The sequence below is a fragment of the Kwoniella dejecticola genome, chromosome 6, assembly GCF_000512565.2.
Source record: "Kwoniella dejecticola CBS 10117 chromosome 6, complete sequence".
Taxonomy (NCBI): Eukaryota; Fungi; Basidiomycota; class Tremellomycetes; order Tremellales; family Cryptococcaceae; genus Kwoniella; species Kwoniella dejecticola.
Genome location: NC_089306.1, coordinates 1,524,631 through 1,546,060, shown reverse-complemented (window position 1 = coordinate 1,546,060; position 21,430 = coordinate 1,524,631). Strand labels below are relative to the sequence as shown.

Here is a 21,430-nt window from a genome sequence, read left to right as displayed (position 1 = left end):
TTAGGCACTGTATTTGACTATGCGGTTTTCAGGCCTTGCGATCTTGTTTAGATAATCTGGAATCCGGGGTGAAAGGGACATTTTGTCTTTTGTTGTCGATCAGCATTAACACGGTACATATATGTCACGACCTATTATGCATATAATGAGTAATACAACGATAGAGCGACAGCATCTTTGCCATGCGTGATCCGTCATGACTGGCAGTGCAATTACAACAAGTGGAATGAATGGGATGTACGTTGACAATATGAGGAATTATGCTTTGGCTTTGTTACTCAAAGATGGGCGAGATGGCTTTTTACGTTTCTGCGCTTGAACAGTCTTATGATTCCTGGTGCTGGTGCTGCGTTCGGTCTTACCGATATTCATAATTGAGTGCAAGGGCGGCATGACCTCTACAATACCAGAAAGATCAGCTTGGCTGTCTGACCGCCGAGTTGAACGATTGAAAGCAATCTGTACGGATGAACTCACTCTTTTCATACACGAAATAATTGATGATCTCCTTTGCGCCCTTTTCTATAGCTCGCTCCACCATCTTCGTGCCGATCTCAATCCTATCCCCCAACTTGACCTTCTTGCCCTTCTTCACTCCGTCTTTCGCGGGTGAGGGCGTCGCAGGTGTACCGTGAAAGGCATCACGTTCTACGAGCAATTTTACCATTTTCAAATCTTTCATCGATATAGCTATTTCCAAAGCGAAGGAGTCTCGGATACTTGGATCAGCCCCTTGGGCGAGTAAGAAGGATACTAGATCGTAGTTCGAAGTTAAAATTGCACGGAAAAGGGGATAACCTTTATGTGAATTTGGCGAAGGAGAGTAAGTGTCGAAAATGTATTTGATCAGAGGATGTATTGGCTGTAAAAGATCCGGCGGATCTCGGAATAGCCTTCGAGGTAGTTCGCAGCATGTTAATGGTGGCGCTGTGGGTTCTGGAGGTGATTGGCGGGCGGAAGTGGGTGAAGGTGATCTCGATTTTCTTGGACGTGCGATGAGTCTGGTTGGTGTCTTCGTGGATGATGGCGATAGCAGAGGGGACGAGGACGAAGACGATGATGAGCCAGTCTTGACGCTCGCGACGTTGTCACCTGCAGGCTTATGTGAAGCTTCGATGTAGCCTCGACGCCGATCCCACATTCTGCGTATTTCTTGAGCGACTCCTACATCGCATATTGGATGCCTCAGCGATCTAACGAGGATTTCGTCCGGCCCGAAAGTCGAGTACAAATTGAGAAGGTATGTGGCTGCATAGTGAGGCGAAGGCTGATGAAACAGGGAGTGGAGGTAGCGAGTCGTGCGAGGCAGAAATGGATTCTGAGCGAGTTGGTGGATCTGAAAGAGTAGCTAGGGATATCACCTGCAGATTAGCCTTAAAGTACGATAAAGTCAATCTGGGGGATAAACTTACCTCAGCAGGCAAGTCGGTCAGAGTCACGGGCATAGTAGTACACTTCCAGCACTAGCGTCCCCTCGATCGGCTGCCAACCAATGGTAGGTAGAGGGCTGGGCTTGTCGAAGCCAACTGTCTGGCAATCGATAATCCGTAAAGACGAAGGGAAGAGACGAAAAGCGAACAATAACAATGACAGGACTCTGGCAGAAATCTCAAACGTTAGTTACGTTGAGGATTGGCTCTTGTCACGTGACTTACTTCCAATCGAGCCAAGGATCTTCCTGGCTCTCCGATATTTCACGATGAAATCGCCAGAAGATCAACCTTGATATTATCGACTAACACATATTTTTGGACGACATCCTTGATTGCTAGTGGACATGAAGTCGTCCATCAGGCGAGCAAGCCTACCCCGGCAACTTCCAAGCTCGACAATTCGATCACCCCTCGTCCGATGTTCGGCCATTCCTTCAGCTCGATCCATCGGTCCCTCAACATCTCAAATACAGATACAAACGCGAAACATATTCGGGATATTCAAGAAACGATCCGCTCCAGTCAAGTTTGAACCTGCTACACCGTTGTTGTCTCAGGACGACCTATTTCATCCCTTATCTCAATCTCCTTTTCCCGCTTTGAAAGAGAAGGCAGATCGGATAAAATCGGTCTCGCTGTGCCCAACGTCGTTTGAGAAGCACCACGAGCGAGTGAGACCCGCTTTCGATTGTCCGGACTGCGGCTGGCCGACACACAAAGACCAGGAGAGATGGGAAGAAGGTAAAGAAGAGCATAAGGAGTATTGCGGCCGATTGAGGGAAGTCAACGAGGATGAACATGATTTGAGGAGTGGCAGGCAGATGACGGAATTCGAAAATATGCCTGGTGAGTTTCACAGACTTGTTTTGACTATAATTTATACTATGCTGATAATCTGTTCTCTTCTGAAGAGGAACAGCCGTACGAGTCGGCGATCAATTTTGCGTCTTGGGATACCTTGTTCTTCACTCGAAATTTCGTTTCTATCGATTCTGAGCGATCGGTCCGACACGTCTCGAAAATACTCACATACCCCATGACTATCGCTGGTGTCTTGCACCAGAATGGCCCATTTACCTCTGGGAACGGTAGGATAACAAGGGAGGGAAGAAGAAGTATGGCTGGTGAGTACTGCCCTCTCCTGCGACCTCGCATAAAGCTAAACAATCTGTTGTTTCGCAGCTGTTCACTCGATCCTCCATTTGCCGCCTGGTGCAACAGAAGGAACCGTTCCAGAGAAACCTCAACCACCCGTCCGTCTCTTCCTGCTTGGTGCTCGAGCCGAGTCTACCCTCCCTCCTCACCTTTGGGCTCAGCTCTGCTGGCTCTTCCCCCGTACCAATTTCACCATCTACTTTGTTGGACCGGAAGTGGGATTACCCCTTGTTAGTGCTGAGCAACGCCAGAGGAAGGATTACGCATTTTCAGAGGAGGGAGGATGGGGTGCACCAAGCTATACTTTGAACTATAATCCACGATTGACCCTTACTTCGATACGCGCACCGTACGAGCAAATACACGATCAATTCGGACCTTTCGATCCCTACACAGACGTTTTCTTCGCTTTCTCACCTGGATTCGGATTCCCGCATCAACCGTTATTAGAGAAGATCACCAAGGGTGGCAAAGGTCAGATAACGTTTGACCGAGCGGAAGAAGTCAACAAGTCGGAAGCGGGAGCTACAGCTGAAGATGCCGCCAACGCTTATTCACCTGCTGAGGTTGATGGAGGTCACTCAAGGGATGTCCCTTATGCGCCGCCCGAAACCCTTGTTCAAGCTCAAACAACTTGGAGAAGACCACTACAACAGATTTTGGGCACGAAATGCCCCTTCTTTTTCACGGCTTTCTCCCCATTGGATTTGCAACGTGATGTATCTGCTTTGTTCGGTACCAACCCGCCATCGGCTTCTTCGCCCGGATCACCCGTACGAGAGTTTCCAGATTACGTCGCACTTCCGACCGGACCTATAGAGCCGATCGAGGGAGTCACAGACGAGTTTGAACTAGTTTTGACACCCGGTGTCAATCCGTTTGGAAGTCTGAAGTGGGAGATTGCAGAATGGGATGTCAGAGTAGGTGTCAAGACCAACTGGGGTACCTGGGGTATAAGAGGAAAGAAATACGATGTTGCGAATAACAGATCGTGATTTTGATTGTGATTGTACAGTACTATACGACTTTGCATGCAAGACCACTCATGGTATATATCATATTTACCATCCCCATGTGCCAGGACCTATTGTATATCAGCGGTATATCTAGTCTGGCGCGATTCGGGGTCAGACAGACTCACCACCCTTCATCTTACCTTTGATATTGCTGGTAACCCATCCTCCGTAGAAGTCCCTGTGCAGCATGATGAGTGATTGATTCTAAACGGGGAGTGTGGTAGCTCACCCTTCTTGGACACCGACTTGTTCGTCATCCACATAACATCTCCATTTACCCCCGGCGCGCTGCTCGTCTACACCGGAAAAAGCATAGAAGCTAAGATAATCTTTGATGGGGCCAAAATCGCCCGTCGGTCTTGGATATGACCAGATACGATTGGCAATAGACGTTGAGGATCCAGGGGGGCTGAATGTATGGTATGACGCTTTACCTTTCCACTGTGCACAGCGTCAATTGGAGTCGAGAGCAATTATCGGGTTCATCGGGATGAGGGCGACAAAGCTATGCTACTTACTTCGCAGAATGTTTGCTTGGATGTCTTTTCGAGTGGAACCTTGATAGAGGACGGTGGTAGATAGTATGTAGGAGGATGACTACGATCGATCCTCTCAGCGATACGTTCTTCTGCCGATAAATTTGCAGAAGAGATGCCGCTCACGTCGTCTCGAGAACTCGATATCCCTCGGTGGTATCGGCTATGGTAGTCTCGCTACCATCGATCGAAGTCCAGATGACCCTAAGACGACTGATCGCATATTAGTCAGCCGTGCAGTTTGGGAATCCATGCATGTTCAGTACGACATTTGCATACTTCGGTGTTCGTTGCAGAGCTGGAGGACGAGGATAATTCCAAACGTCTTCCTCCGCCTTTCGAAGTGCAAGGGGAACTTTATTGTTGTCTGACATGTTCGTGAATCGTCTTTGGAAGGCTCTCAGGTGTGAATGACTCGGCTTGGCAAATCGTGTCGTGGTCAGCATTGCACAGCTGAGAAGTGTTTTGATGAAGGAGAAGGGATACAAGCAGATGATGGCATGCGGCGATCGATCGTCATCACCGGTATCTCTGAGCCGGATATTCCATTGCTGCTGCTGACGTTTGCTTTTGGGTTTCAATATTTATTCGCATTGAATTGTCCCTATCTATTTTTGGGTCTATGCAAGACATTCCAATGCAGCCAAGCATATGTCAGGATGTATCAAGTGGTTCTTGGGGAGTGAATAACCTTCTTGGCATGCAGGCTAGTATTTGTAGCCGCAAAGATGTCTTTTCCAATAAACAAAAAGTCTCAAGTGTAGCAAAACGTTTTCCTTGGGATCCCGCGTGTCCTCGCCCATGCTGATTAGACTTACGGTTGCTTACCCCGCCCGACACGCTCAAGTGCTGTCAGGCGCATGCATCGACTATTGTGCGCAGCGACCGATTCTGCAAGCGATGCGTTATCATGATCGATAGGTGTAATCAGGGTAATATGGTTAACCCCTGATACGTAGTTGAACTATTCGCCCCCCGGTCATATTATTGGTGTTTTCAACGAATCCTTAATCTCCATTTTCTTGGCATCCTCATTTTCAACTTCTTTAATTCTATTCTCACTAATCAACATTCTTTTGCCTGTCATTCGCCTTCTTACTGTGGGTCGGCTTTCACACCATCGACCGATAAAAACATTTCCGGCTGCATCAACATCAATTGCGGCATCTTTCACCAGCGAGGGTCGTGAGATCCGATCAACAAATCCCCTCCTTTCCTTTGCTGATTACGCTAGGTCAAATTTTCCCATCAAGCCCTACAGAGCAAATCATCCTAGCACCCGAAAGCATCTCCGCAAAGCTAGAAGTGTCACGCACGCCCCTCCCTCATCGGCCCCATCATCTTCTCCAACAAATATTGCCCTTTATATTCGCTCATTTCACTTCCAACAAGCCTCGTTCAATTGCGTGTCAGAGCAGCGGCAACTTCACTCAAGTGTATCAATCAGACCGTTCAAGACAACAAGAGCACGATTCAAGCAGCCCAAACTTCATGAAACCTCAAACACATTAAAGAGAGATGCAAATATCAACCTGAATAATAACGGAACCCATAATCTGCATACCAATTTTACTTAGATCCCACTTGCAGCAATAAAACAGCAACATGGCATTCCATCCCTTCGAGGTGAGCGCCGCTCATCTGGCGTACACCTTGCTGGGTGGATTCGTCGTGATCTTCGGCATGCTGTCGCTGTTCATCAAGGAGAAGCTATATTTGGGAGAAGCACCTTTGGCAACTGTAATAGGGATAATCATAGGACCGCATTGTTTAGGATGGTTCGATCCCGCTGGATGGGCAGGAGGACATGATGAGATTGTGGATGAGATCACGTTGGAGGTGACGCGAGTAGTCATTGCAATCTCCGTCTTCGCAGTCGGAGTCGAATTGCCTAAAGTGAGAGACAGTCCCCTCAATTTTGGTATTTTCCGCTTGACAAAGGCTGGTTTTGCTGATTGATGTGCCTTCTACAGGCATACATGAAACGACATTGGAGATCCCTATTCTTCCTCCTTGGGCCGTGTATGGTATGGGGATGGATGGTGTCGGCCTTGCTTATGTGGGGACTGATACCCGGTCTTCACTTCCTCGGCGCGCTGGTCATCGCGGCGGGCACATCACCGACGGATCCTATCTTGGCTCAATCCGTAGTTGGAGGAAAGTTCGCCGACAAACACGTACCGACACATATAAGGCATCTACTCTCCGCAGAATCGGGAAGTAACGACGGTGCAGCTTTCCCTTTCTTGTATATCGCACTGTATTTGATGCTAGACAAGAGTCCCGGACATGCGGTGGGAGAATGGTTCTACATGACTTGGTAAGTTGTGCTCATTGCGCCGTTCGAGATGCTCTAATTCTTGTTTGCGCGCAGGGCGTATGAGATCGTGCTCGGATCAGTCATCGGAGTCGCTCTCGGTTTCACTGCTCGAAAATTCATGAAATTCGCAGAGAGAAAGCGGTTGATCGATAGGCAGTCTTATGTGGCGCAGTATGTTAGTTTGGCGGTACTATCGATGGGTAAGTCCAATCCCGCTGTTGAGATTTGCCGACTGGTCACTCAACGCCCATCTCACAGGTATGACTACGCTTTTGGGAAGTGACGATCTTCTTTGTGCGTTTGCTACTGGTTGCGCTTTCGCTTGGGACGGATACTTCAACAAAGCCACCGAAGACGCTGTGTTCTCGAACGTTATCGATCTGCTTTTCAATTGTGCCGCTTTCATCTATATAGGAGCCATTATTCCGTTTGGAGAATGGAATACACCGGATGTGAGTGTCTCAGAATGGATTGCCGCTTTGTATGACTGACGACATCGACAGTTACGAGTATGGCGACTGGTGGTCTTGGCTATTCTCATCCTTCTCGTTCGACGTCTACCAGTCATTGTGGGGCTATACAAATTTATACCGGATATCAAGACTTTCCGAGAAGCAATTTTCACGGGGTGGTTCGGTGAGTAGCATCACACCATCATGATAATTCCTCGGATCAGAATTGACCACAAGTGTTTTAGGTCCAATGGGTGTTGGAGCCATTTTCATTTCCACTTTAGCCCGAACAAGTATCCCTGAGGGCGACATTGACCACGACGTAGCACAAGTGGAACGAGTTCGAGAAGTGATTGGACCCATAACGGCCTTCTTGGTCCTCTCATCGATTGTTACCCGTAAGTTGCTTGCTTGATTCACTGCTGTCTCCTCACTAACATGATTATAGACGGTCTCTCGATCCCCTTCTTTTCTCTTGGTCGACGGGTGCATTCCATTACATACACACGTTCCCGTGGTCTGTCCATGGATCAAAGAGGCGACGAACCTGCATGGACAACACACGCCCGACGAATCTTGCCGGGTCAACAAATTACCATCAACCGAGACGACGATCCTGAAGAAGGCGACATGGGTGTCAGAAGGAGGGACACATTACGCGATAATTACGATGGTGAGAAGCTGGGCTCGCAAGACAGTGGAGGTAGTTCCAGTTCTAGAACAATGCAACCTGGCGAAGATATAGAGATGCAACAAGCATATAAGCCAACCCACAACGGTCGACAAAATGAAGCGCACGAAGGTGAAGCTGCGGAATTAGGTCGAAGGAATTCTGGGGAGAATGCAAGATCCAGGACCAGTCGTCATTCGCGCTTTTCGCTCTCCAGACGAAGTAGTCGGAGAAGTTCGATTGACAGTCGAGGTTGTCATCGGGACGGATCAGATGATGAGCGAGAGAACGAAGAGGAAGAGGGCAACAGTGAGATCAAAGACAAGGCCGGAGGATCAAGGACACCGCCTCTCGCCGAATATCGCGAAGGTCATCATCTGATCATTGAAAGAAAGAAGAAAGGCAGTGAGGAGGTGAGTGTTGAGATGATACCGCCTGTGTCGACCCGTCTGACAAAGTATCTAGGTCGAGGTCGAGGTCATCCGAAATCACTTCTCAGACGACAAACCGAGTGAGAAGGACAGCTTCAGTCACCCGCATCGTCTAAAGACGAAGGAAGTGGACAAAATGATACACATGTTACCCAAATCTCTGGAGCATGCTACCTCACATGTGCGAGATGAAGGCAAAGAAGCTGTAGACAGGCTAGGCTTGGGCTTGATGGGTGGCGTGAGCACACCTAGCATCGTGGAGACGCCTTTACCCATGGACGAAGAGGATCGCTCTCGTCGCGCTCCCACTCCCGAAGAAGAAGCTGTCTCCGAGACTGAGGATGAGGATGCAGCGACACCACAAAGGACACCATACAACAAAGTTCCTGCTATAAATGTTGATAGAGGTAGTGGGAGCGGAACCAAGAAGAACAAGAAATCTATCAAAGACAGGCTATTCGGCAGGAAGTCTAACGAAAGTAACGATAACCCGTCGAAAGCCGAGGAAGGCTTAGCACCGCCTAATCCCTCACTCCTGGTCCCACCTTCAAAGCACAATATCTCTCGACCGATACCCATAGTGAATGAACCCGAACGTTCGAATTCAGAGGAGTCAAGAGGTATACCACTGACGAGGACGTTATCGGCATCGAGAAGTCCGGCCATACGCTTCGCACCTGATGTAGAGAATTCTTCGGAGACTGCGCCGACTATCAATAATTATGGTGCCAATGCACCTGGATTCAAGAAGAATCCGAATTTATCAATGTTCAGATCTGCTTCTATACAATCGAATGGAGAAGGACCTAGTGTATCCTTTGTTGAGCCTGAGAAGAAACGGTAGTGTCACCGAGTCCGGAGGAAACGTCATAATCTGGGTTGTTACGTACTGGACATCTTTATGCAAATTTATGACTTCAATCCATCACACATTATCATGCACGCTAGCGTTGGTGCAATCTGTACACACACACCTCATCTACAGCACACGCGATCGCTAGATCGTTGGTTTTGACTTTAGGAACGAATACGCGCTCACACACACAGTGACCGAGACCCTGAGTAGTGCAGCAACCGATCAGAACGGAAAGGCGAGGGGTGTCCTTTGATATCGGCGAGAAGGAGAAAGGAGTCTTGCGACTTTAGCTGAATCATGAATGCATGCAAGTGCCTCACTTTCTTCATGATCGTCACCATCATGTGAGAGCAAGGGTTTATACAAGGTTCGATTTGAGTTGTATCGTGCTGTTTTTCTTTCCACTCAATTTCCGCAATAACGATGGAGGCAGCTGAAGAAGTCGAGCTGGCGAAGACAGCCATTGTCCAAGACCCCGGCAGTCCTGCGTCAACAAACGTATCGCGGGATCCCAGACCTCCAACAGGTGCATCAGATGCATCAGGCGTTCAGCCCACTGAGTCCAGTAGGTTAAGCAATACGAAGTTATTCGTGCTTGGAACTGGACAAGTATTCCTCTGGGGCTTGACTGTGAGTTAGCATTAGTGGATGGAGAGGTCGACATGTCAAATGTAACAGTCACTTCCTCAGAAGCTGACGTGTGATTTGCTGCGAATGTGATGTTCGCGGCTCAAACAGTCCGCCAGTATACTCGAAACAGCATTTGCGCTACCTGTCATAGCGGATGATTTCGGTATCTCCCCGGGCCAGGTACAATGGGTCGCAGCTTCGATGATGTTGACTTGGGGGTGTTTCCAGCTCATCGCTGGAAGGTTATGTGATATCTTCGGAAGGAGAAGAGGGTATCTGCTTGGATGTCTGGGGTTGATGCTTACCAATATCGTGTCCACTTTTATGCCGGTAAGCACTAAATACAGTACATTGGAGACCTGTTTTACAGATGATCGCGGCGATCGCATGCTGACCATATTCATTGTAGAATCTGGCAAGTCTAAACGTGTTTCGTGCTCTGGCTGGAATCAGCAGCGCAATAGTCTTACCTGCCTCGGCTGGTATCATTGGGTCGTTATACCCTTCAGGTAGACTCAGAACACTGGCTTTTGCAGCTATCACGTGTGGTGAGTTCTGTCACCTTTTCGATTGAGGTCTAAGGGCTCATGTATCATTATAGGGGGTGCAGCAGGTGCAGCGGGCGGAGAGTTGATAGCTGGCATAATGATCGAATGGACCAAGTAGGTTCTCAGTGATCGTGGGATGACTCACTGAGCTCATAGACAACTGCAGGTGGACCTGGCGACCATGCTTCTTCTTAATCGGTATTCTGGCTTTGATGCCACTCGTCATTGGCTATTTGATAATACCGCTCGATCCTCCGCTGGGATCAGCAAATTCTCAAGCGGTAGATTGGCTTGGAGCCTTCGCGATCGGCAGCGCCCTCTTCTTGCTGTTGCTCACATTTACGTTGTCTGAGACGGAAGAGAAGAAATGGAAGACACCTTGTAAGTCGCGGCCACTCTGACTGATTATAGGACTCAGCGGACATTTTTCGGTCAGACCTTCCTGCACTCCTGGTGGTTTCGGTCGTTCTTTTCTCTGCCTTTGTGTGGCGACAAAGGCAGCTTTCACGAGCTGCCAGACAGCCAAATAACAGGAAACCGCCCCCTCTGATTCCGCTGTCATTGTTATCGGCGAAGAATCGGAATTTGCTGGTCATCTACATCGCATCAGCCTCGACTTGGGCGATGACCGATGTAAGCCCCTAGGAGCAGTGATATTTTGGGACTTTTGTGAGTGATGCTGATATCTTGCTTTCCGGGCAACGAATAGAGCTTCTTCGTCTTTGCCTCGTATTTGTATTTCGATGTTATGGGATTGACGCCATTCCAAGCCGGCCTTCGTCTGAGTGTCACGTTCTTTAGCGGAACCTTCGCAGCGTTAGTGGTGGCTTTGACGATCTCGCATGTATCGCCAAGAATGCTGATGACGGTGGGGTGCTTGATATCGGTGTGAGTGATTAAGGTTTTGAGGGATTTACCTTCTTGAACATGTCAGTAATATTTTTTTTTGGCGTGCGTGCGCAGCGCGAGTCCAGTCATCTTCGCTGTGCGCGATCTGAATTGGTCATACTGGAAAGGAGACTTGTGGGCGCTATTAGTCATCGCGTACGGCACAGACGCTACTATCGCAGCAGGGTCTACGATTATTTCTCAGACAGCTTCTCCGTGAGTTTACAACCTCGACGGCGGTATGCTGACTCGCATTATCATGACAAGCGAGGATCAGAGCGTAGCTTCCGGTGAGTTTCTTCATGACAGAACGGCAGTCAATTGCCTTACTGCCTAGCTGAATAGTTACCGCAGCGCTCTTCCAGACGAGCTGTCGATTAGGCTTCGCTCTTGGATTAGCAATCGCGACGTTGATTCAGGTCAGCGTGGAAAACTCGCATCTAGCTTCAACTCAAAACCCCTCGCCCCAAGCAATCCTCGATGCCAAGGTCGAAGGTCTGCGCGCTGCTCAATGGTGCAATGCCGGATATATTGCCTTGGGTGAGCAGAGAGCTGAATAACACCGTCTCAAATGACTAATTGAACATTTTCGGTAGCTGCTGTCCTTGTGGGAGTGGGTATGAAAGGTTGGCAAAGGCTGGATCATCGGCCAGCACACTCAGGAGATGAGAATGACAAGTAGAGGGCAAGTATGGCGAACAAAAGATGAGGCGACCATTTCCTACTGTATCAAGGTGTCTATCGCGATGTCTTGGCACTACCATTTGTCATCTCCATCTGAGAAATGCGATGCATCTAGATTCATTTGCTTGGCCTTTTGTGAAGTGGAGGGATGCAAGTTCCGCGGAACGAAAACAATCGGAATCAGGGTAATTACTCGAGCGCTGGTATGGCGGATGACGGAAGACAGGAACCACCATGCGCGTTCGAGACCTGAACCCGAGCAGCTTTCGGAGGTCAACGGGTAGCGGATGGTCACATCAGTACTCGTAGTATTCAGTTCAATCAGTATTATCCATGCCTACCTGTACATCAATTCAACTCAATATCGTATTCCAAAGTATCATAGGAAATTGCACGATCGACAATGTCTACATCACCGCAACCCCGACCGGATCTGGTCGACCAATTGCGGGAATTAGGTATATCGGAACGATCGGCTCGGTATGCTTTGACGGTATGTTTCGTGTCCAGATTCGAGGACAGAAAGATAGTCTGGGACTAGGAGCATTGACTGACGAGGTACTGGGGCTTGTATCCCTATCTGGATAATGCGAGTAGAAGACGAACAATGATATACATAAAGCTGCTAACTATGGTGAGTGATTTGCTGTATGCGCCCTGATTCACTTGATTCTGAACATGTTTTAGAGGGTCCTTTGGCTATCTATCTCTATCTCTTCACTCTTTTTTCAACTGTGGGTGGTTTGTGCGCCCCCTGTACTTGTACTTGTTTGATGACAAAGGACTTGATCGGAAATGACAATATACTTTGTTATCCAACCCATACCCATCTCCCATCTCATCAGTCTCACGCATTCCCCTGCTGCATCACCAGCATCTTCTATTTGTGTTGGCGCAAGCAGCCCAGACTAGAACGCCAAGAGATCGTCAAGCTGACCATCGATATGATCTGTTCTTCCACTTACTAAATCAACCTGCACCCTTGGTACCACCATCGGTCCTCTACACGCAATATCCACATCGCAAAACCTGCAACCACCAATTGCGGCAAACTACGATGGCACCCCTGTCTCGATCATATTCGTTGCCCGTCTCACTCTCCAATCCCGTATCGCGACTCAAAGCCTTGAGTGGAGCTGCGGGACGAGACGAGGTAAGCTTGAACTCCGTCCGCCAATCACTTGCGAAGAGAGCTAACGATTCTGCTCGCAACGTAGGTAAGCGAAAAGAGCCGTCGAACATCCACTTCCATCAGATCCCCTCTCACCACTTCCCCACTTGCCACGGTCGCCGAGGCTGCCGGGTCATCCACCTACCAAAGACCTTCTCCAGATAGTAGTCTCTCGGATCTAGCCCCTTCCGAAGAAGGATCAAAGGACGTATCGTCCAAGTCTTCCGCTGGTGTCCCCAGCAAGAGATGGAGTCTGTCGCATAAGATCAGGAAGACCTTATCGATCGATACATCTCCCAAATCGTCCAAGGATGGGCTGGGGCTGGAAGGGATAGAGACTGCTCCGCCAGGAGAAGAGGAAAGGGGTAGAAGGATGTTCCGGAGATCTAAAAATGTTAAAATCAAAACCAACGATGTTGAATCGCTAACTGTGCCTGCTCCTAATTCAACCTATCCACCCACCACAACACCCAACTCAATTTCATCGCCTCCTCCGTTCAATGATCAGGCTTCACACCTTATCCTCGGCGCCATCGACAGAGGGCGTCCGTCCGGCCAGATATCCCCAAGTAGCTCGGCGACAGACCTCAACAAACGTTCGAGTGGAGCCTTCGCGGCTCTAGGTCTCAAGGCAGCCTCCATCGGCTTATCGACGCCCTCGCGACCTTCCGACGAACAGTTAAACGAGAGCGCTGCACCAAGTACGACTTCGACACCCAAAGCATCCTTCCTTCAACCTTCTAAACCAGTAGCGGGAGGTTCATCAAAGGGTCCGAGAGCGCCTTCCCCTTTCTTCCGAGCTAGGAAATCGAGAGAAAAGGCAAGGGAGAGAGAGCGAAGTCCGGAAGTAGGAGCGCTCAAGAAGGATAATTATGGTGCCGAGTCTGAGGTAGAACCGGAAACGGAAGCGGAATCTGTCGGTGGGGGACCGAAAAAGTATCGACCGCAAGCCTCGGCGTATGAAGACGATAGTGCTTCCGATTCGGCCTCGCAATCAGAATCGGATTCTGAAAGCGATGATGACTATGCAGATATCATCGACGAGGATGGAGAAGTCATATTTGATGAGGAAACAGCGCACAATACGGAAGCGAATGCGGTTTTCTTCGAAGGTGACTCAGCTGGTCTAGGAGGTAGATCCGCTACGAGCGCTGCCAACGAGGGCGAACAAGGATCAAAAGAAGTCACGGAAGAACCATCCACCTTACCTCGGGAGGACGAAGACAATCGAAGTCAATTGGATTACTATGGAGAAGAGGTGGAGCAAGATCCGTTGGGCGAGGGACCGAATGTAGTGGTGCCGCCTCAATCATTGTTCCAGACCGCATCGATGCATCAGCCGAAGAGGAAGAAGTCGATGCGATCTGGAATCGAATTGATCACTGGCCGACCCAGCTTCGCGAGAGACAGGTGTACGATCACCCTCACTCATGGTGATCCCGATGGCGCTCTCGAAGTGAGCGGTAAAAGGCTCAGGAGATATGTCGTGCTCAGTGATCTGAGTGAGGAGAGTCGTTACGCCGTCGAGTGGGCTATCGGCACGGTGGCAAGGGATGGTGACGAGTTATTCTTGATCTCGGTCAAGGAGGATGAGAGCAAGGGTAAGGCATATGGGATTGGCAAAAACGGAAGATAGCTTATATGTCGATGCGATTCACAGTCGATCCGAAGGCATGGTCAAATTCCGATCGTGCGCAGAAACTCCGCATTCAGAAAGAGGTGAGCGCATCGGTTCCGTCCCCGGATCGCTGCTGACGATTCTATTTAGCGACAAACCAGCGCTCTCATGCTGGTCAAGCAAGTCACTGGTCTACTTCAAAGGACCCGATTGAACATCACGGTCACCTGCCAATTCGTTCATGCAAAAAACGCCAGACATATGCTGCTTGGTGAGGTCGTGCATACACCACGTCTCGCGACATGCACGTATGCTGATCATAAGAGCACAGACTTGATCGATTTCCTGGAACCAACGATGTGTATCGTCGGATCAAGAGGTCTGGGAAAGTTACAGGGGTGAGCTGCAGCGAGGCGATCACGCTATCAACGCTAATGATGCATACGATACAGTATCCTGTTAGGGTCGACGTCGCATTACTTGGTTCAGAAATCGTCTGTTCCCGTTATGGTTCGTGCTCTTCGTGTTGATGTTCATTCCATGAAAGCTGACCATGGCTCCTGCAGGTCGCTCGTCGACGACTCCAACGACCAATGCGCAAAACCAACCCCGCGAACCTCAGGCACTCGCCTCGAGTCAGCCTTGCTTCAGCTAGTATCGAGAAGACGGCTTCCAGCAGGCAAGAGGATGAGATCATGGATGTTGCTGAATCAGAGAAAGAGGAGGCTAAAGCTGTCGCCGGGACGGACACGGCTTCTTAGGGACGCGAGGAAACCGACCCGTTTGTATATGGGACGGCGTGATCCCAGTGAGAGATCGGATTGTTTGCGTATTGTTGTCATATGCGGTATAGTTGTATACATTTATTTTCCCTCGTCCTTCTCAATGCAAAGGGTGGCTGAAATCTCATCCTAGCGCTGATTTACGGAACGCTAGTAGCCTGAGTGTGTGCCCGTTTCCAGGAACGCCAAAACACGGAAGGAGGTGTGTGTGTGTGTGGATGTACAATATACAATCTTCGGCCCTGTTTGAGTATTGGTGGAAACACATCCTCAATGATTCTACATTTTGCAAACGAATCTAACAGAATAGCGCTCTCCTTTTCCTCGTTTGAAGGACAATTGTATACAGTTGATTACCTTTAGAAAGGTACTATCCCATCTGCTAAGTCCAGTTGGGGAGGATGCATATCTTTCTTCGGATCGCATTTTGCAAGAATCCATTCTCCCCCAGGTATATAGCTAGGGCAGTAAAATCTTTCGGAATCATCCCTTCGTTGCTTTTTTGGTCAAACTTTGACTGTACTCGCTCTTTTTTCTCTGACCATTTTGACTGAATTTGAACACTGTCGTGTCTGACTATATCTCGGGTACAACATCATGGCCGCAGCGACGGACTGTAATATGAACCTCGCTTTCGTGCTGAGCAGCGCAGTACGTAACACGCATGTTGTATGGTGGTAGGACGATATATTGATAATCTTTGGTTCAAAGGCGCTAGGCTTCGCGATCCATCATACTTACAAATTCGATCGCTGCAAGTGTTTGCTGCCGAAGAAGAAGGAATGGTTTCGGGTGCTGCTGACGGTGAGCGTTGCGAGCTGTGGTCCGGGATTTACGGGCTGATGATCCTGACTCCCGGCAGTGGATGTTGATCTCATCGGAAATGATGATCATCGGATGGGCTCTAGGATGGACAGGTAAGGTGGTCCAAGCTTTCAAAAGCAAGCGAATCGCTGATATCGTCATGAAGTGATCAAGTACCACTTGGGATGGATGTGGCTGCCAGATTTTGGCGCGATACCTTATCCTTCGATGCTATTTGAGAGGAAATACCTTGATCTGAATATCCCATTCATGATTATCTTCAATTGTATGTATTCAGTCTTCCTGCAGCCGTGTGCTCACTTTTTTCTCTTGATGACCTTCGGTGACATGTCATCGCAGTGGCATTCTCGATACAAGCCTCCTTGAATGCGGAAGAAGGGTTATACTGGTATCACCTGATGCGAGCTGTCAGACAGCCTAAGTCATCAAGATCATGGTTGACCTCCTCATTCTTCTACGCTTGGATCATCATCTCGATCGTGTGCACTGCCTGTCAGTCCGGGATCAGCTGGCTTCATCGAGGCGCGCTCGATCTGGACATACAAATGACAATCACCATGACCGTTCACGGGTTTATCGAATTTGCGTGGGTCATTGATCCGCACTAGACGTGATTGATCCTTTGAAAGATTTTGATGATATGTGATCAGGGTGATGTTATCCTCTTCTGTGGTAATTTGGAAATTTCCCGCCTTCCTAGCAGATGTAGTGAGTCTTCGGTCACGTTCCTACCGCTTCCCGCCTACTGACACAGATCCGCACAGAAAGCGTCTGGAGCTGGACCCGAAGTCCGATCGAGATTGCATTTCTACCACGGTGAGCTGTCCCTTGCAATCGCCGACCACTTCTGCGGATAAGAGCTGAGATTTACGCCTGCTTCGTAGAAGCGAACAAGATCAGAACGTTCTTTCGCGCACTATTTGCAGTGTGTATGATAATTATCGGTATCGATGGGATGACAGACGCTAAAAGGATTAATCTCAATCCGTGAGCGTCTTTCTTTCATTGGATGCAATCTAGCTGACCTGCCGATTATAGACTAGCAAATGGTCAGTGCAGATCCATTGAGGTGGATTACTCGACGAAGCTGACCAAACTTCCAGATCTCCTGACCCAAATCATATTCGGCTCATTCTTCTTTGTCTTGGTCATATCCACGCTACTGTATCTTCCCCGAAACTGGACGCCAGAAGGCGAGACCCGTCGACATCAGATCATGGTCGGCGATCCCAATGCCCATCGCTCCGGAGCTCGAGGATTGGAAGCCGCCAATCTGGCCAGTGGTATCGCTCTGATGTCACTTCTTCGCGAAGGTGGCCAGTGGGATCATGACGACGATCTGCGCGGGAACAACAGGATCTCGAACGTTCCTCTCAGACAAAATGACCAGAACATGCCTTTCCACATGGGCGCATCGAGCGCCGAGGAGGAATGGAAGACCAATCAGCTTCGGAAACAAGGTAGTTGGGAGTCGGAGCCTTCCGATTTGGGAATGCCGATGGCTGTGAGTACTGTATGTCAGTGTCAGCGTTGTCGCCTGGGCTAACCCGAGATGGTCAGCTGGAGAACTTTACGTCACCAATTGCCGTGCAGACTGATGAGGCATCTCTCCCAAGCGAGATCAGAATACGGGTTGATCAGGAACAGCAGGTCACTCGGGACGCGGATATCGTCTAGAGGGGGCACAGAACATGTCATCACGCATGCCGTGTCTGTGTAAAGCGTCGGGTTTTGGTCGGGCTGCAATGTATCCCCAAATTCGAATACGGGCGCCGTGGGAAAACTCGTCGTCCCGCTCGAACGATGTGAAGCATCTCGACTGACTCGTCCGTGTATTCCAGAATGCATGCGTGTATTTGATGCAACAATAAGGGATGCCCAGGTACCTATAATCCAAAAATGATGATATGCTATGGTGATAAACAGACAACTTTGATGCGTGTACGTGTTGCAGGAGACAAGGGTATCGATGCTAGGATATAACAAGAAATAGGGTATGTGATTACGATCTGTCCCACTCCGCCATGAGCGCTGAGCCTATCGCTGCAGGCAACTTGTTAGCTAACGAAGGTGATACCGGAAGCTCAGGTTTCACTCACTTGGCTCGACTTCGGTGCCATCTCTCGACACTTTGACTTCCCTGTCCGCGTTCCAAGGGTTCCGGAGGTGGCGAGTCTTGTTGAATGGCACAGGGCCTACTTTGATCCACTCTATGCGGAAAACATGCCCTCGAGTCTCCTCCAAGAACTCGTCATGCCCCTCTTCCTCCTCCCGTTCAGCCTTCTCGTCTGGAGTAAGCAAGGTATCTTTCCTGAGAACTCCAGACTCGTCCCGAGAAGGTTGACGCTGCGAGCCTCCGAGTTGCTCCTGATGCTGAGCCTCTCCTTCTCCGGCGTTGGCGGCAGTGATGGGTACGGGCGGGAAGTAGTCGTGCTGAAGAGCCTTTGGATCGAGAGTCTGAGCTCTGTACTCTGGGGCGGACTGGATCGATTTGTTATTGGGGGATTTATTCCTCACGTCCGATGGATCAGTACGACGGGCACCGATAGCGTGCTCCAAATTGGCTTCCTCATTAGGTGTGAGTTCCCCGGGGGATGAGCTCGCAAGATGGCTCTGAGACGGAGTCAAGAAGAAGGGTGGGCGCGATTCGGATTCTGCATGGGCGATTGGCGGCCGGGATTTTGAGAGACTATGAGACTGCGCCTTCTTTGCTCGGTCTTTGTCCTTGTCAATTGGCTCGATCATTTTAGCATAACCGAAAAACTCGCCAGATCTATTGGCGCCGAAGATGAGGAATACCTCTTGTGAAGTTCGGAATGCTTGATCTGCGCGAAGCCATCAGCGCTGGCAATAACAGGACTCAAACGCCACGCACCCAATATAGGTTCGTTGTGACCTTGCGTCTTCCAAGTACCCGTTTGAACGGATTCCTCCAGCTCAGCCTTGATTATGTCAGAAAATACTTCTTCTTGTCCAAGAGGACTTAGGGGGACAACAGACACTCACTGTGGTCAAACTTTTCAGTATGAAGATACGCTTTGGGAAGTGTCTCGCGAGGAAGCTGGAGTTGGTACTGGCGAAACTCCCGCTAGACTGGTGGTGTTTAATAGGCTCGCGACCCTCCTTGATGATTGATTCCCTACGTCGACCCTCACCTTCAGGTGGATGCTCTAAAATTGCTGGACTCGGCGGCACGGAATTGGCAGAACTGACAGATGCCGTGCTTGTCTGCCGTGGTAGCTTGACTTCTTGCTCTTTCACCCAATCACGATGCATTCCGGTACCCCTTTGAGCGCCGACTCCAGATCTCAAGTCGTCATCTTTCCGCCTGATTCTGCATAGCATTCTGGGACATCTGGGATCCCACGGACGGAGAGGTTTGCCATTGAAAAAGCTGACAGCGCGATCAAGGTCTGTTTGTGAGGATAGATTGACGAATGCGCATGATGACCGGGAAATAAGAAAGATGGAGGAAGGGCCACGCCAGGGTTCCGTGCTGGTGTCCGACTTGGTTTGAGGAATAGTATTGTTGAAGAAACGCCATAGTTCCTCATGCGATGTATTGGGAGGACTGAACGTCAGCAAGAGGCCCGAGCGGAATGTGCACTCACACGTTCCCTACCCACATGACCCAATCCGACCGGCGAGCTGGGGCTTGAGGGTGATAAGCCTTTCGTTCCTGTTCCTTCTCCTTCTCTTGAGGGCCTGCAATTTCCTTGGTCATTCTAGAAGGTCCGCTCCAAGACTGCCTGCCGTCCCGGCGATACGCTTGACCGCGATAATTGGGGGGCGCTTGTCCCCAGTCATTTATTCTAGGCTCCATAGTAGGCTGCTGCTGCTGTTGCGGAGTGTAGAAGCCGTATGTGGAAGGCATGGACGGGCTGGTCCAAGTGGACGGAGGTCCACCGCTGTACGAACCTCGAGGGGTACCGTAGAAGGCACCGTAATCTCCGACTGAGCCGTGTCGATGCATAGCCGAAGGTGGTCCGGAGGGACGATATGGGGTCGAAGACATAGCAGGACTCATGGGTGGACTAGTCCACAGCCCGTAAGGCTGCACGGGCGAAGGGTTGATGGGCGACGATCCAGGATATGCAGAGTAGGAGTATGCGGGATATTGCAGATTATGGGGTGGGGGATAGAAAGTTTGCGGGAACGGTTGATAAGGCTGTTCCTCTGGAGGGGACTGATGAGGATGGTAAGTAGGTTGAGTTGGGTCGATTTCGAGGTTTTGCATTCGACGCTGGAAATCGATGTCCCCATCCTCATTGTGCGTTGTTAGTGGATCTGTCAGATGAGTGAATTAATGTCTTTGCATGACCAGCGACTGCTAGAGTACTCACGCTGCATACTTGGCCCCGTAAACTGCGCGCCTGCACCTCGCATATCCCCTTCCGAACCAGTTCTATCTGACGGGAGATTTGGTTGAAAATCTGGCGGTGGTCTGTCCGGGTTATAGGGGTTCATGGTGTGGAACAGCTACCTGCCAAAGGGTGCAAGGCGTTGATGATGTACTGGATATCGTCTATACGAGTCCTCATCAAAGCCGTTGAGAGTGCAGTGTCAAAGTGTGTTGGAACTGGGGTCGAAAAAGGTTGAATAACGATTGTTAAGGGTCGAGGTGTGGTCGGAGAGTGTCTGTCCGAGAAGGAAAAAAATCGATTCCAAAGGACAGTCTCTGACGGTGTGCGTGGGAGTCGGGCAGGGTCTGATATGAATGTTGTTGAGCCACTATAGCGCTCTTCATTCTCAATATGTTGACAGTGATTTCATGGTGAATGACTCTGCGAGTCTCTCTGTGATGAAAGTGGACGACTGAGTTGGATGATCAAAAGGACTGACTAGGATTACTGGAATTGCAGCAACGCCAAAAAAGGGTCCAGAGCAATATTACCTTTTTAGCCTGATAGATAGGTTAGGGTAGGGTTCAACATGACATGACAGATTGACCAGCCAGACGTCATGGTTCACATCTTCCCGAGTATGTTTGTAGCTTGGTACTGCATATAGTCATACTTCCGATGCATGCTGCATGCAGATGTCTCTTGGCTGTACGGGGACTGATCCGGTCCTTGCTCAACCGAGAAAAGGTCGTTCGGTGAGGGTTCTGTATGACGCGGGATTGCGATAGACATGTCGTTGACATGTGACAACATGTATTGGGCCTGGATTTTCCGCACCTCGGAGCTCGCTGACAAGCGCTTTATTTCCTCAGCTTTTGGTAAATGATTAAATTGCAGCCAATTTGGATCCAGCTCAGCGAAACTGTTCCTCACAAACCGTAAAGACCATGCTGTATGCCCATCGCACTCAAGACATGCACGTGCATGTCTACGATACTCAGGCTCTTCTCAACATTGCTCCTCTCTTGCTATCAAGGGCAGCTGCCCAAAATTGCTCCCAGACTTATCTTTG

The 21,430-nt window shown here is 49.6% G+C and overlaps 8 protein-coding genes across 8 annotated transcripts; 5 read left to right on the top strand and 3 right to left on the bottom strand.

The window, feature by feature from the left end:
* Nucleotides 1-258: 258 nt before the first annotated feature.
* I303_105438 (uncharacterized protein) lies at nt 259-1,445 on the bottom strand (the record flags this gene model as incomplete). The annotated part of the gene is made up of 3 exons (XM_018408415.1): nt 259-398; nt 478-1,348; nt 1,413-1,445. The coding sequence occupies 3 exons, from the start codon at nt 1,443-1,445 to the stop codon at nt 259-261; spliced, it is 1,044 nt and encodes a 347-aa protein (XP_018262106.1).
* Nucleotides 1,446-1,777: 332 nt separating this feature from the next.
* I303_105437 (uncharacterized protein) lies at nt 1,778-3,583 on the top strand (the record flags this gene model as incomplete). The annotated part of the gene is made up of 3 exons (XM_018408416.1): nt 1,778-2,279; nt 2,345-2,557; nt 2,616-3,583. The coding sequence occupies 3 exons, from the start codon at nt 1,778-1,780 to the stop codon at nt 3,581-3,583; spliced, it is 1,683 nt and encodes a 560-aa protein (XP_018262107.1).
* A 66-nt stretch (nt 3,584-3,649) lies between these two features.
* On the bottom strand, nt 3,650-4,514 carry I303_105436 (uncharacterized protein; the record flags this gene model as incomplete). The annotated part of the gene is made up of 6 exons (XM_018408417.1): nt 3,650-3,672; nt 3,730-3,782; nt 3,834-4,045; nt 4,123-4,201; nt 4,267-4,353; nt 4,420-4,514. 6 exons carry the CDS (start codon nt 4,512-4,514, stop codon nt 3,650-3,652), a joined length of 549 nt encoding a protein of 182 aa, XP_018262108.1.
* Nucleotides 4,515-5,745: 1,231 nt separating this feature from the next.
* Nucleotides 5,746-8,857, top strand: I303_105435 (uncharacterized protein; the record flags this gene model as incomplete). Its single annotated transcript, XM_065969174.1, has 8 exons — nt 5,746-6,036; nt 6,114-6,460; nt 6,515-6,660; nt 6,719-6,912; nt 6,964-7,096; nt 7,158-7,310; nt 7,361-7,995; nt 8,048-8,857. 8 exons carry the CDS (start codon nt 5,746-5,748, stop codon nt 8,855-8,857), a joined length of 2,709 nt encoding a protein of 902 aa, XP_065825246.1.
* Nucleotides 8,858-9,292: 435 nt separating this feature from the next.
* On the top strand, nt 9,293-11,617 carry I303_105434 (uncharacterized protein; the record flags this gene model as incomplete). Its single annotated transcript, XM_065969173.1, has 11 exons — nt 9,293-9,499; nt 9,608-9,829; nt 9,909-10,047; nt 10,101-10,161; nt 10,214-10,428; nt 10,484-10,680; nt 10,757-10,935; nt 11,011-11,151; nt 11,203-11,225; nt 11,290-11,475; nt 11,532-11,617. The coding sequence occupies 11 exons, from the start codon at nt 9,293-9,295 to the stop codon at nt 11,615-11,617; spliced, it is 1,656 nt and encodes a 551-aa protein (XP_065825245.1).
* Nucleotides 11,618-12,676: 1,059 nt separating this feature from the next.
* Nucleotides 12,677-15,169, top strand: I303_105433 (uncharacterized protein; the record flags this gene model as incomplete). The annotated part of the gene is made up of 8 exons (XM_065969172.1): nt 12,677-12,772; nt 12,837-14,246; nt 14,376-14,391; nt 14,451-14,509; nt 14,559-14,679; nt 14,740-14,806; nt 14,861-14,918; nt 14,975-15,169. The coding sequence occupies 8 exons, from the start codon at nt 12,677-12,679 to the stop codon at nt 15,167-15,169; spliced, it is 2,022 nt and encodes a 673-aa protein (XP_065825244.1).
* A 618-nt stretch (nt 15,170-15,787) lies between these two features.
* I303_105432 (uncharacterized protein) lies at nt 15,788-17,692 on the top strand (the record flags this gene model as incomplete). The annotated part of the gene is made up of 10 exons (XM_065969171.1): nt 15,788-15,841; nt 15,902-15,994; nt 16,053-16,107; nt 16,161-16,280; nt 16,355-16,601; nt 16,666-16,723; nt 16,780-16,831; nt 16,900-17,002; nt 17,054-17,519; nt 17,576-17,692. The coding sequence occupies 10 exons, from the start codon at nt 15,788-15,790 to the stop codon at nt 17,690-17,692; spliced, it is 1,365 nt and encodes a 454-aa protein (XP_065825243.1).
* A 325-nt stretch (nt 17,693-18,017) lies between these two features.
* On the bottom strand, nt 18,018-20,482 carry I303_105431 (uncharacterized protein; the record flags this gene model as incomplete). Its single annotated transcript, XM_065969170.1, has 6 exons — nt 18,018-18,058; nt 18,115-18,840; nt 18,891-18,957; nt 19,022-19,349; nt 19,627-20,302; nt 20,359-20,482. 6 exons carry the CDS (start codon nt 20,480-20,482, stop codon nt 18,018-18,020), a joined length of 1,962 nt encoding a protein of 653 aa, XP_065825242.1.
* Between the last annotated feature and the right edge of the window lie 948 nt (nt 20,483-21,430).